At 42.8% G+C, this 14,923-nt stretch overlaps 1 protein-coding gene across 1 annotated transcript in view; it reads left to right on the top strand.

Moving 5' to 3' along the window:
• Nucleotides 1-51: 51 nt before the first annotated feature.
• The window catches only part of pcyt2 (phosphate cytidylyltransferase 2, ethanolamine), a 41,344-nt gene continuing 26,472 nt past the window's right edge, over nt 52-14,923 (top strand). Inside the window, exon 1 of the mRNA XM_059948365.1 lies at nt 52-242. Within this exon, the coding sequence (XP_059804348.1) occupies nt 160-242 (83 nt within the window). The 5' untranslated portion in view covers nt 52-159. The remainder of the gene's footprint in view (nt 243-14,923) is intronic.

The raw sequence follows: 14,923 nt of genomic DNA, 5'->3' as shown, positions 1-14,923 counted from the left end.
TCACTTCCGGCGGCGGGGCGAGCTCCGATTGGCCGAGAGTGGGTGGTGCGAGCGGGGAGGGAGCCGGGGCCGGGGCCGGGGGGGAGGCGTGTCTCCTGCGGCTTCGGTCGGCAGCCTCAGCGGGTGCGAGTGGGTGTGTGACCGCACAGAGCCGGCAGCATGTTCAGAAACGGCGTGGCCTCGCATGACAGCGCCTCGCCCGAGAAGAGGAAGCGGATGGTGAGGGTCTGGTGCGATGGCTGGTGAGTGAGAGGCGTCCGTCCCGTCACCCGGTTCCCCCGCACGGTTGTACGGCCTCCGGTGGGCCTTGTTGTCATCGCTCAGCCCAGGCCGAGCTCCGCGTGTGATGTGTACGTCCCGGCGCTTCAAATGCCTGTCCCGATCTCTCTCTCTCTCTTCCCCCCCATTACTCCTGTTCAATGCCTGTCCCGATCTCTCCCTCTCCCTCTCCCATTACTCCTGTTCAGTGTTTGTCCCGATCTCTCCCTCTCCCTCTCCCATTACTCCTGTTCAATGTTTGTCCCGATCTCTCCCTCTCCCTCTCCCATTACTCCTGTTCAATGCCTGTCCCGATCTCTCTCTCTCCCCCCATTACTCCTGTTCAATGCCTGTCCCGATCTCTCTCTCTCTCTCCCATTACTCCTGTTCAATGCCTGTCCCTATCTCTCTCTCTCCCCCCATTACTCCTGTTCAATGCCTGTCCCGATCTCTCTCTCTCTCCCCCCATTACTCCTGTTCAATGCCTGTCCCGATCTCTCTCTCCCCCCCATTACTCCTGTTCAGTGTTTGTCCCGATCTCTCCCTCTCCCTCTCCCTCTCCCATTACTCCTGTTCAATGCCTGTCCCGATCTCTCTCCCCCCCCCATTACTCCTGTTCAGTGTTTGTCCCGATCTCTCTCTCTCCCCCCCATTACTCCTGTTCAATGCCTGTCCCGATCTCTCCCATCCGCTTCAAATGCCTGTCCCGATCTCTCTCTCCCCCCCCATTACTCCTGTTCAGTGTTTGTCCCGATCTCTCTCTCCCCCCCATTACTCCTGTTCAATGCCTGTCCCGATCTCTCTCTCCCCCCCCCCATTACTCCTGTTCAGTGTTTGTCCCGATCTCTCTCTCCCCCCCCATTACTCCTGTTCAATGCCTGTCCCGATCTCTCTCTCCCCCCCATTACTCCTGTTCAATGCCTGTCCCGATCTCTCTCTCTCTCTCCCCCATTACTCCTGTTCAATGCCTGTCCCGATCTCTCTCTCTCCCCCCCATTACTCCTGTTCAATGCCTGTCCCGATCTCTCTCTCTCTCTCTCCCCCCATTACTCCTGTTCAATGCCTGTTCCTATCTCTCTCTCTCCCCCCCCCATTACTCCTGTTCAATGCCTGTCCCGATCTCTCCCATCCGCTTCAAATGCCTGTCCCGATCTCTCTCTCTCCCTCTCCCTCTCTCTCCCTCTCCCTCTCCCTCTCCCATTACTCCTGTTCAATGCCTGTCCCGATCTCTCTCTCTCCCCCCCATTACTCCTGTTCAATGTTTGTCCCGATCTATTCCACCCACTTTAAATGCCTTTCCCGATCTATTCCACCCACTTTAAATGCCTGTCCTGATCTCAACCCTATCCCCTTCAATTCTTTCCCCCTTTCTCTCCCACACCTTGGAATGCTTGTCGCATTTACCACCTCCTTAAATGTTCGTCACAATTTCACCTCCTTGAATGCTTTTTCACCCCAAACTCTGTTCCAGATTCACCTGCTTCGCCACACCCGCTCTTCTAAATGCTTTTCCAAATGTACTATTCCCTCACAAATGTTTGAATTGATACCTCCCTTATTAACTATGTGTCTTTGTTCTCTTCCCCCACTTGAAATGCTTGTCCATTAGCCAATTCCTCTCTACCAACTACTTGTCTCAGACTGCATTCCTCCTTCCCATCTTTTAAATACTGGTCTTGTTTTCCCTCCTTTTCAACTGCTCATTCCTTTCTCCTCTTTCAACGCTTACCCTTTCCCAACTCTCCCCTTTTTACACACTTTTTGCCTTTTGACCATTTGGGATAATAGGTGTAAAAAAGACCCCCCCCCACCCCCAGTAAAGAAGCCCGATGGATTTAAATTAATTGGACCCACATGTGACTCCAGACACTCTACATTTCCATCTACTCTTAAATCTCCTATGATCGGTCCAGCGAGCATTTGATGAGGCTCAATTAGTAATGGTCTAATAAGTGCAGACCTCGCTACCAGTATTTGCACAGTGATTAAATCCGATATTTATTAAACATAGTTGTAAGTTTAGTTTAAAAAAAACTTTTATTCCATTAGCTATCTCATGTTGAGCAGTTCTGAGGTGACATTCTGAGGCGGGAAGTACCGTAGCATTATATAACCATGTAACAATTACAGCACGGAAACAAGCCATCTCGGCCCTTCTTGTCTGTGTCGAATGCTTACTCTCACCTAGTCCCACTGGCCCGCACTCAGCCCATAACCCTCCATTCCTTTCCTGTCCATATACCTATCCAAAAGGTATCTATCAGGACAAGGACGGTTAGGAAGGGAAACAGCTTCTTTGCCCAGGCCATGAGTCGACTGAAGTCCCTGCCACCAGCCAGGTCTCATCACGTATGGAGCACCAGTAACAGCATTTAATTTGTGTCATATATGCACTTTATCTGTTAACTTATCTGGGATAATACGACTAGTGTGTTGAGTAAGTTGAGTAAGTGCACATTAGTCTAGAGCAGAGTTTTCCCAGCCTGAGATCCATGGACCCCTTAATGGTATTGGTCCATGGTATAAAAAAGGTTGGGAACCCCTGGTCTGGAAGAAGGTTGTTTCACTTGGTGGTATACATGTGTACTGTTGAATGACAATAAACTTCAACATTCACGGCTGTGATCATAGACTTGGAAAGCCGGATGTGGCATGGTCTTGTGCTCCAACTTGGGTAATGTTTACTATTAATTAATGAGCTGGTTTTAAAAATATTTCTAGTAGTAGGCAGAGAGAAGGTGGAAGCTTGGTGTGATTTAGGAGTAGCACTTTAATAGTTGAAACTAAAATTTCCTGTGTTTGAGTTACACTTTGGTACATTGGCCACCTTCAGCAAAGATCTTTTTTCCCTCATTATTTTTTGGAACAGATGTGATTAAATAAAATTTCCTGTCTTTTTTAGAAACTGTTTTAAATGTTTACTTGAAAGAACTGTAGGAAGCACATGTAACTGGATGAAACCTTGCACTTCCTACCCATAAAAGAGCTATTAGAAATGTAATGAATTTCATCCCTCTGTTAACTGAGGGATTTTGTACTTTTCTGCATTAAATGTTAATGAATTTTTTTTTGGGGGGAAGGAAATTGATACCATTCATATATGGCTGAAATAACATGCTTTTCTTTCGAAGGAAGTTGGGTAAGTATTCATAAGAAAGGGAGCAGGATGTACTTATATGTTGCAATGGAAAGGACATTACTCTCCTTAGAGACAAATGATATTGTAGTTGGTTTTTTTAATGTATTAGCATAATGCAGGAAAAAAACAGGTATTTGTGAAAAACAATTTCCTAAAAATGTAAATTCAATTTTGAGAAGTGAAGGTTTTAAGAATGTAGTTGACAGATGGATATTGAGGGGGGTCACTGGAGAACAACCTGTTGTTCTTTGAAAAAGTACCAATTGCTTTCTGTTATGCCATCAGGGACAGTAGACTATTGCTATTTCATCTGAATTTCCCAGCAATAGAGCCTATTACTGTTTGGGAATATTAGCTACTGAGGGAAAGATGGCTTGGGTGTGTTGTGCAGAATGGCTTTTCTCTGAACTGTAAGTATTTAGTAATTCTATAAGATGTGTTATGATGGTGCTGCATACCTCTTTCCCACTTGTGGATCCATTCCATTACAGAATAAACAGCTTGGGTAATGGTGACCTCAGAACTGATTTTGTTTGTAAGTGTTTAGTTTGAAGTATTTCAGGCTTTTAAACCAAAGAGGATAACTTCACTCAATTCCACCTGCGCCATCGTTGAAATGTTTCCTCAACCTATGGACTCACTTTCAAGGATTCTTCATCTCATGACCTCAATACTCATTGCTTGCGTGCTTATCTATCTATTATTTTTGTATTTGCACAGTTTGTTGTCTTCTGCAGTCTGGTTGAACACCCAAGTTGGTGTGGTCTTTCACTGATTATGTTATGGTTACTATTCTTTAGATTTACTGATTATGCCTACTAGAAAATGAATCTCAGGGTGACATACTGTATATGTACTTACATAATATAGTCGACACTCCTTATCTGCAGGGGATTGTTTCCAAGACCCCCCATGGAAACCAAAAAACGTGGATGCTCAAGTCCTTTATTTAACCTGGATCAGAGCGGCAGTCTTTAGGACCCAGCAGAACCCCGGACTTTATTTAGCAGATGTGAAATTTGCAGTCCAATGAAAAATAAATATAGAGGGGAAAACAGAGTTACATTATATATATATATATAAAAGCAAAGTTGAAATAGTTAATATCTTGGTTCAGATGGAGCTGTAGGTTCCCATTGTGCTATCCTTTTACGTATCATTGATTTTTTACAAAGCTGCAATTGCAGTTATCTCATCGTGTCTTTGTTAATTAAAATGATAGTTTTATTTAACACAACTAAAGCATTGCACCTTATGGTTCCGGTCAAGATGCCGCCTGTGTACAAGGCTCCTTTGGTCGCCATCTTCTGGATAGATCTTGAAACCACCCTTTTCACTTCTTTTATGTTTGTTTCTCATCTTGAATGTGATTCTGGATCTGTTGGATCTCATGTTTTGCTGTTTGAAGATCGTTTGAGTGCTTCAGCGCTCTGTAGTCTCCGAGAAGCAGAGGCACAGTGAGTGAACCTTGTGGCAGGAAGGCTGCAAGATGGTGCAGAAACCGATGTTTGACACCGTTTTGACGATTATAGCTTCCATTGTTTGCCGATTGAAGTGATGAGAGTGAATGAAACATCAAGGTGAGTGCAGAAACTGGAGATCATTTGGGTGCCCAGCGTTCTGCAGTCTCCAAGGGGATTCCAAGAGGCAGGGGCAGTGTGAGCGAACTTTGTAGCAGGCAGGCTGCAGGATGGGGCGCAAGCCAGTGTTTGGTTCCATTTCGTCAATTGTTTACCAGTTAAAGCGATGAGGGAGATTGAAGTGAGTGCAGAAAGTGAATGCTGGATCTACCAGAGAGGAGAGAGCCTGCCACTGAAGAGGGAGTTGTCCAGGCCTTTTCTGTGTTTTGGATTTAGACTTTGCAGTGTAGACTTTTTTTCAGTCTTATAGTTATTATATTCGGTTTTTTCACCCAATCCCTTTTTTTTGTACAGGGGGAGAGATTTGGAGGTTGATGTACTTGTCCATTTTGTAGTTCAAAGTATATTTATTACCAAAGTATGTATATTATAAACAACCTCGAGATTCATCTCCTTACAGGCAGCCAATAACAATGAAACCCAAATAGAAACTATTAAAAAAGATCACCAAACCCCGAATGAGCAAAGTAACAGAACAAACTGAGCAATCAATAAAAAGTAAGCAAGTAACACTCAGAACTGAAGCTCACTAAAGTGAGTTCACAGCCACAATGCCAGTCAGCACTGCAGCTGGTCCAGGAGCCAGTTAGTTGGAGGCTGCAGCTTTAGTTCAGTGCAGAGACAAGTAAAGCTTGTGAGCAGTGAGCTGAGCGTCCCTTGGCCCTGAAACCCTCACTTTTTCAATCTGACCCAGCCCTTAAATAGGCCTGACATGCTCTCGGAACAAGGAAAGGCATGCCTGGTTTGTGATGCTATGTTGCATCTAAATAATGATCAAGCACAGTATTGAAAAACATCCTCCTTCATTTCTATATATAGTACTCATTTGTTCTTGTTGCTTCTGTAGAAATTGACACCTTAGACAGGAGGGGTCAGGAGTTGTGAAGAGTTGGTTAATTTTTTTGAGGAAGAAGATTCATTTGATTTATTGAATTTGAATCATGTGACAAACTCATCAGATAAGGCGAAAGGCTTGGGGAATACAAAAAGCTGGATTCAAACTTGGCTTTGTCAGGAGCAAATGTTCATGCTTGCTTGGTGTTTCAGCAACTTGAGAAAACAGTTTTCAGATTCTGCAGTTGCTAGCTTTGTTGCATCTCACAATTTAATAAGTTGGACTTCCTCATGTCCTCTAGTATGTGTTTTTGCATGAACAAGGACACTGGAGAGAAGTACTGGTAGATATGAAGCAGTCTCTTTATTTGACAGAATGAGACACAGCAGGCATCAGATGGGGACCCTTTCGGCTGCTCAACCCAATGCTACACTACATTTTACGTGCTAAAGATCAAAGGATGATTCCATATTTATAATTCATCAACAGTGCTTCCTCTGAACTACACTCAAACTCCACACCTCCTGCTTTGCACTCAAAATACAGACACCCAAATAACAAATTTAAATCAGCATTGTCTTGTCTTCCATTTAACTTGGTTCACTGTTCGTAGGAACCCTTTGTTCGGAGCTGCATTTTAGATTTAGTTCACAATTCATATTCAAATCTGTAAACTGGGGGCTGAAGTCAGTTGCTGAAGTTATTTGCTATATGTACTAACCCCCCCCCCCCCGAAAAAAGGCTCTAATAGTATTCATGAAGTTTTAAAAGAAAAAGCCCTATGGTGGGGTTCAGTGTTATAAATAAATTATTTTATAAATCAGGGGTTCCCTACCTAGGATCATGGACCCCTCAGTTAATGATAGGACTCCATGGCATAAAAAAGGCTTGGAACCCCTATTATAAATGAAACAGAAGAAGTATTGTAAACTCGGTTTGTAGTAAGCAAAGAGTCACAGTGCAAGTCATCAAAATCTATTCAATGCTGGTATTTACTGAATGTTGGATTCAGTTTGTTAAAACAATGTTTCATTAATTTTCCCATACTACTACATGACAGCAATTAGAAAATTATATTTTAAAAATCAGCTGATCCCTTTGTAGCGAGACGCTATGTCAGTCAGGCAGCAAGTTATGTCTTTTAATTTCTCTTGGGTTTAATTATCTGCATTAAATTTTAAAATGTGCATTCTCTCACCTGCAGTTAAACCCGTGTACTATGTGGCATCTGGGGAATGGTGACTGAGGGAAAAGTGATTAGTGAAGCTATAAGTGGTAGGTCATTTACAGCTCCATGCACCACCTTTTGTTTTCATCAATTCTAACACAATCTATCGACTAAGAATGTATGCGAATTACAATTGGAACATTTAAATCTGCACTGACTTACCAAATTTATCTCGATATAGGAAGTGTTTAGATATCTATTCTGAGCTTCAGATATTATTGAAGTCATGGATAAATTTTTACAAATAATGGTTTTGCATATTCTCCCAGGTGAGCTCAATGACTTTTATGCATCCTTTGAAAGGGAGAATAACATTACACCTGTGCAAATCCCTATAGCATTTGACAGCTCCGAGTTCTGTCTCCGAAGCCAGTTTCAGGGAATCCTTCAAACAGGTGAATCCTTGCAGGGCATCGGGCTCCAATGTTGTACCTGGGAGGGTGCTGAAAATCTGTGCCAACCAACTGTAGGAGTGTTCAAGGACATCTTCGCTAGTGCAGTCAGAAGTTACCTCCTGCTTCAAAAGGGTGTCAATTATAACAATGCAAGAAGAGCATGGTGAGCTGCCTCAACAATTATTACCCAGTAGCACTCACATCTACTGTGATGGAGTGCTTCGAGAGATTTGTTGTGGCTAGAGTTAACTCCTGTCAGGACCTACTGCTATTTGCCTATCACAACAAAAGGCCGACAGCAGACACAATATCACTGGCTCTCCTCTTGGCTTTGGCGCACCAAACAGCAAAACACACTACTTATCAATTACAACTCAGCATTCAGTGCCATCATCCCCCCAGTATTAATCTACAAGCTTCAAATCCTGGGCCTCTGCAACTGGATCCTTGACTTTCTTATCAAAGTAGGTGTGATCAGTAATAACACCTCACCTCGGTGACATTCAACATTGATGCACCTCAAGGATGTGTGCTGCTCTACTCTAAACAATTAAGTTTGTTTAATGTCATTTCCAATACGCAATTGTACAGGGGAAGGAAATGATTGTTACTCTGGATCTGATGTAACACAAAAAAGAAAACGCAATCATATAAAAACAATAAATATGTATATGTAAGATTGCTTATATAAATTGATTGTATGTATGTCCATAAAGTGACACTAGACACAGGAGTGTCTGTATATAAGGTGACCAGCAGGAAACGATAAAGTAGTGATGGTGGGGGGTGTGGAGGGATGGGTTAGTTGATGGAGGTGTTGATCAGCCTTACTGCTTGGGGAAAGTAACTGCTTTTGAGTCTGGTGATGCAGGCGGGAATGCTACACAGTATAGCTTTTGCCCTGATGGGAGTGGGATAGACAGTCAATGAGCAGGGTGGATGGGATCCTTCATGATGTTATTGGTCCTTTGCTGGCACCTTACTTTTTATCTGTCTTTGATGGAAGATAGGCTGGTGCCAGTGATGTGGTTGGGCAGTTTTGACGACCTGTCGTAGAGCCTTCCTACCGCCACAGTGCAGATCCCCAACCAAGCAGTTAGGGTGCTCTCCACTGTGCACCTGTATAGAGATATGCATAGTCCACCTCTCTTCAGCCTTCTCAAAGGCATTGGTGAGCTTTCCTGACTGTGTAGTGCTTGTTTTGGAACCATGAGAGGTTGTGCGTGATGTACGCGCCCGGGAGTTTGAAACAGCTCAGTTCCCACTACTTTGCCATGATGTAAAGGGTGATGTGTGGGCAGTGTGAGTTCTCATGGCGATGTGGGTCGGCACAGTTAAAATGCCATCCATAGGTTCGCCAGTGTACAGGAGTGAGCGTCTGGCTGAGTTGTGTCACAACAGCAACTTTGTATTCAACATCAGCAAGGCCAAGGGATTGATCGAGGACCTCTGGACGGGAAAGTCAGGAGAATGCACAGTGGTCCTCATTGAGGAGTCAGCAGTGAAAAGAGTGAGAGCTTCAAGTTCCTGTACATCAACATCTCAGAGGACCTATCCTGGGCCCAACATATTGATGCAATTACAAAGGAAGTATTCAGTACTCAGCAGTTCCATTTTGTTAGGAGTGAACTCCTGTGGATGCACAGTAGACAGTATTCTGGCTGGTTGCATTACAGTCGAGCATTCGATACACAGTAGTGCAAGAGGCTGCAGGGCTGTAGATTAAGCCAGTTCCATCACAAACTCAGCCCTTCCTGTCACCAAGAACATCTTCAAAAGGCAGTGCCTTATGAAGGCACATCATCACCATCTGGGACATGCTTTCTTCACATTACTACCATTGGGGAGGAGATACAGGATCCAGAAGACACAAATTCAAAATTTCAAGAACAGTGTCTTCCCTTCTGCTATCAGATTTCTGAACCCATGAACACTACTACCTCATTATTTGTTTAGTGCACTATTTATTCATTTTGTAATTTTTAGAGATTAAATGGGGTCATCTTTACAAACTTACTGTTGTTGAGATTGCTCACATTTATAACACAGATCAAAGTTTTTATCTCCTGAAATTCAATCTAGATGATTGCGTAGAGTGTTGTAAATGAAGCACAAGGTTCAGGTGATGTTGTGAGATCACTTAGACTAGTTTCCAACCCTGTTTTGTAAACTGAGAAACTAGAAGGATATCTTTGCAGAGCTTTTCGTCTGTGAGTAAAGCAGGGAGTATTTCTATCCATAATATGTCTTCCACGTCATGAGCATGTACCTTGGCCTTTTGCAATGAGTTACTAATTGCATTGGCTGCTTATCAGCTGTACATTGTTTTACAGCCGGGAAAGTCCCATATTCAAACGTGGCCTTCTCCTTATTCAAAGTTCAAACTTCAAACTCCATTGATTATCAAGGTATGTATACTGCATACAACCTTGAGATTCGTCTTTTTGCAGGCAACCACAAAACAAAGAACCACAATAGAACCCATTTTAAAAAACCCACAGACAAAGATCCATTGTGCAAAAAACACAGAACAAATCATGCAAACAAAAAAAAACATGCAGAACTTTAACCAGAGTTTCTGAAAGTGAGTCCACAGCCACAGAGACGGTCTTGAAGTATATCTCTGAAAATATCTAGTAGCTTTGAGAGTTGTTTGAAAAAAACATAACCATTGGTCACTGTCACCATCCTGCCTATAGCATCCCTATTGCCAAAAAAAAAGCATTCAGTATCACAACTGGTAGTGTATGTCAGTGGATACCTGATTTAAATAGACCCAGTTATAATAGTCAAATAATCTTTTGATGTAATTCCTAGCTTATTAAACCAGCTTTTGATGAGTAACCTATGGAGCGATGTTAAGAAGAAGAAAGAAATTTGGTAATGAAAAATACTGAGATGAATGAAGGAAGTAGTTAAAAACTTATTAAAAAGCCCACTTAACTGAGTATCAAATTATGTATTTTAATGAAATGCATAGCAAACTAGAACATTAACAATACTACCACAGTACCATAAATCTGTAGTTCCTCATAGTTATAAACAGAAGAATTCATCCACTGTATGCTGCTGTGTTATTCTGATGTAAATGAACAAAATCAGTGCAGATGACTGCATCCTCCAAATCTTCATTTTCATTATATCATTTAAGATGATTGTTGATACCTTCAAATTCTTTGAAGAATTAGTCACCGAAGGCACTCGCAGATTTCTATGGATGTACAGTGGAGAGCATTGCCGCCTGGTATAGAGGAGCCACTACACATGATCAGAAAACGCTGCAGAGGGTTGCAGACTCAGCTGGCTTCATCGTGGCCACTAGTCTCCCCAGCATCCAGATCACCTTCGTAAGGTGAAGTCTCAAAAAGGTGGCATCCATCATGAAGGACTCCATCACCCTGGACCGGCAAGGAGATACAGGAGCCTGAAGACACACGTTCAAGTGTTGCAGCAACAGCTTCTTCCCCTCCACCACCAGATTTCTCAATGGACAATGAACCGATGAACACTACCTTGGTACTTTTTCCTCTCTTTTTGCACTAATTTAACTCCTTTTTTTATATATACTTACTGTAATTTATGGTCTTTATAAAAACAGCAAATTTCACGACATGCCAGTGATGTTGAAGCTGATTCTGATTCTTCATAGTTTTTAGCTTGTTGAACTAGTGAAATCATTTCGTTTTCACTTGCTGCCATTTCTGTCATCTCCAAGCCTGAATGCTTGAAACCACAATAAGCAAAACAAATCAAAATTGTCATACTGATTATTTCTCACTAACTATCAGTGATGAAGATCACTGATTTTGAACTCAAACACACACAGCTGATGCGATTGAAAAGCTGTTTGCTCTAAGTGCAGTATAATGTCTGCAGATACACAAGTGCATGTGACTGATGCTAGTTAGAAACTGTTTGGTAGCAGTTTCCTGCCCCAATTAAATGGCATAGTGACCCCACATAGATAAAGGGAATTCCGGCTATTTTCCTTGGTTAGTTTCTGCTCTTTGAGAGTTGTTCCAAATAAGTGTCTACCCAGATGGCCCAATTACCCAATTACTGTTATCTGTGGAGGTCTGAATGATGAAGTCACAGGAAGCGTTGTTTTGCAGTATGATCATTGTAGTTTTAGTAATCATTTGTGTTGGCTACAAAGAAAGCTAATCTGTAGAATACACGAGAGAATTATTTCAGTATTTAAACTCAAATAAATTGCTCGTATGTCAGGTGTCAGATGATAATAAGCAAAATATTTCCCATTCTAAAAATGTACAATTTGTGCCCAAAACATTTAAGTGTTCAGTGCTTGAGGATGCCATCGTCTACCTGCTGAACAGTGTCTACGCCCACCTGGACAAGCTGGCGAGCGCTGTGAGGATCATGTTTTTTGAATTCTCCAGTGAGTTCAACACTATCCACCCTGCTCTGCTGGGTGAGAAGCTGACAGTGATGCAGGTGGATGCTTCCCTGGTGTCGTGGATTATTGATTACCTGACTGGCAGACCACAGTATGTGCGCTTGCAACACTGTGTGTCAGACAGAGTGGTCAGCAGCACTGGGTCTCCACAGGGGACTGTCCTGTCTCCCTTTCTCTTCACCATCTACACCTCAGACCAACTACTGCACAGAGTCTTGCCATCTTCATAAGTTTCCTGATGACTCTGCCATAGTTGGATGCATCAGCAAGAGAGATGAGGCTGAGTACAGGGCGACGGTGGGAAACTTTGTCACATGGTGCGAGCAGAATCATCTGCAGCTTAATGTGAAAAAGACCAAGGAGCTGGTGGTGGACCTGAGGAGGGCTAAGGCACCGGTGACCCCTGTTTCCATCCAAGGGGTCAGTGTGGACATGGTGGAGGATTACAAATACCTGGGGATACGAACTGACAATAAACTGGACTGGTCAAAGAGCACTGAGGCTGTCTACAAGAAGGGTCAGAGCCATCTCAATTTCCTGAGGAGACTGAGGTCCTTTAACATCTGCCGGACAATGCTGAGGATGTTCTACGAGTCTGTGGTGGCCAGTGCTATCATGTTTGCTGTTGTGTGCTGGGGCAGCAGGCTGAGGGTAGCAGACACCAACAGAATCAACAAACTCATTCGTAAGGCCAGTGATGTTGTGGGGGTGGAACTGGACTCTGACGGTGGTGTCTGAAAAGAGGATGCTGTCCAAGTTGCATGCCATCTTGGACAATGTCTCCCATCCACTCCATAATGTACTGGTTAGGCACAGGAGTACATTCAGCCAGAGACTCATTCCACTGAGATGCAGCACTGAGCATCATAGGAAGTCATTCCTACCTGTGGCCATCAAACTTTACAACTCCTCCCTCAGAGTATCAGACACCCTGAGCCAATAGGCTGGTCCTGGACTTATTTCCACTTGGTATTATTTACTTATTATTACTTAATTATTTATGGTTTTATATTGCTATATTTCTACACTATTCTTGATTGGTGTGACTGTAACGAAACCCAATTTCCCTCGGGATCAGTAAAGTATGTCTGTCTGTCTTGTTCGTATGTGCTGTGTCGTATGACGTGGGTGATCATGGTCTTTCCATGACCATGATTGTTCTTGACAGATTTTTCTACAGAAGTGGTTTGCCTTTGCCTTCTTCTGGGCAGTGTCTTTACAAGATGGTGACCCAAACCATGATCAGTACTCTTAAGAGATTGTCAGCTTGGCATCAGTAGTTGCATGGCCAACATTTGTGATGTGCACCACCTGCTTCCATGGCTTCATGTGACCCTGTTTGGGGTGGTGGGGGCTGAGCAGGTGCTACACCTTGTCCAAGTGTCTGCAGGCTAGTGGAGGGAAGGAGTGCTTTGCAGCTCCTTTGCTCAAGGTCCATCTCCAAATGTTCTGAGCACCTGCTTTAAAATCCAAGTTCAGACAGGTCGACCACCTTGAATCCGACAATCAGCAATCCAGTTCTACCACTGGTTCAGACATAATTTTTGCCAGTCTGATCTCGTTTCCTGCATCGCTGTGCCAACCCATCGCCCGTCTTTTGGTGGCACCATTAGCAGAATCAGCCGTTGTCATGATCCTTAAAAGAAGCGAGTCATTCCTCTGTGTTATTCTGCTTTATTTTTATAACTTGCACTTATCTAGCTCCAGTCATGTCTTCATTGAATAAAGGAAGTGCTTTTTGTTGTGCAAAACCCAGACACCACACATTATCTGTACAAGATATGGTGGAAATTCTGAAAAAAAAATATCAACAGTGGTGTGTCTGTGAAAAGCAAAAGCAATATCATTTGGGACTTCCACTGTTTATGATATAAAGAAGCAAAAAGAACAGTTGCTCCAGTTCTTTGCTGATAGCGAATTTGAAAAAACAGATGTGTATAAGGAAAACAACAAAAGATGGAAGATAAAAGTTCTTATAAAGTGGTTTCAACTCCACGCCAGTGAAGGTGGAGAACTATCAGGGTAGATGGTGAAGGAACAAGTGAAATTATTTCATGAAGAACTAGCACTGGTTTACAAGTGTGATTACAGTGAAGGGTGGCTTCAGTGTTTCAAGCAGCAACATGACATAAAAGTTCATGCGGAGTGTGGTGAAAACCGGTCAGCAGATAAGGAATCAGCTGCTGAGTTTGTTGATGAGTACACTAAATTAGTTTCTGATGAAAATTTAATTCCCGATCAGGTCTACAATGTGGACAAAACTGCCTTATATTGGTGTTATACTCCATGACGAACACTGGCTACAGAGGATGCAGAATCACCAACAGATTATAAAGCATCTGAAGATTGTGTCACTGTGATGGGCTGCTCTAATGCTGCAGGAACCCACTGGTCGAAGTTGTTAGTCATTGGCAAAAGTTTACATCCTGGAGCTTTCAAAGGTTTGAAGCAGTTCCTGGTCATTTACCATGTCAACAAAAGTGAATGGATTACAATTGCCATGACATTGGAATTGTTTGAAGTTTACTTTGTTCCGGAAGTGAGTTCAGTGTGATTGTTTGTCAATAAAAATTGCAAGATAACGCTGATTTTTAGATATCTTTTCAGCGTATCCAAAAGCAGAACTCTTGGTAGAGAATGTTTTCAGTTTCTACCTGCCACCTAACTGTACATCATTAATTCAACTCCTGGACAAAGATATATTATGCTCTTTGAAGGGTAAATATTGCTCCCTGCTTATGAAGCAGCTACTGAGTGCAGTTGACTCTGACAGACTAGTACAGGAATTTGTGAAAGAACTGCTTTTCATTCTTTATTTTCCAAGGGTGAGGTGATCATCAAGTGGGTAGAGGTGTTTATTATTTAATCCTAACCAAAACACTAATTTGGCACTGCTCATATCCCAGTCATTCCAGATTCGTGATGGTCCACCTGTATTTGTTTTTAAAAAAAGGCAAGCAGTTGAATAAGATGTAGATTATTTTCATCTGAACCAAATTATTGGTGGGCCG

This window comes from Hypanus sabinus, chromosome 23 (genome assembly GCF_030144855.1).
Source record: "Hypanus sabinus isolate sHypSab1 chromosome 23, sHypSab1.hap1, whole genome shotgun sequence".
Lineage (NCBI taxonomy): Eukaryota > Metazoa > Chordata > Chondrichthyes > Myliobatiformes > Dasyatidae > Hypanus > Hypanus sabinus.
This window is presented reverse-complemented; position numbering and strand designations above follow the sequence as displayed.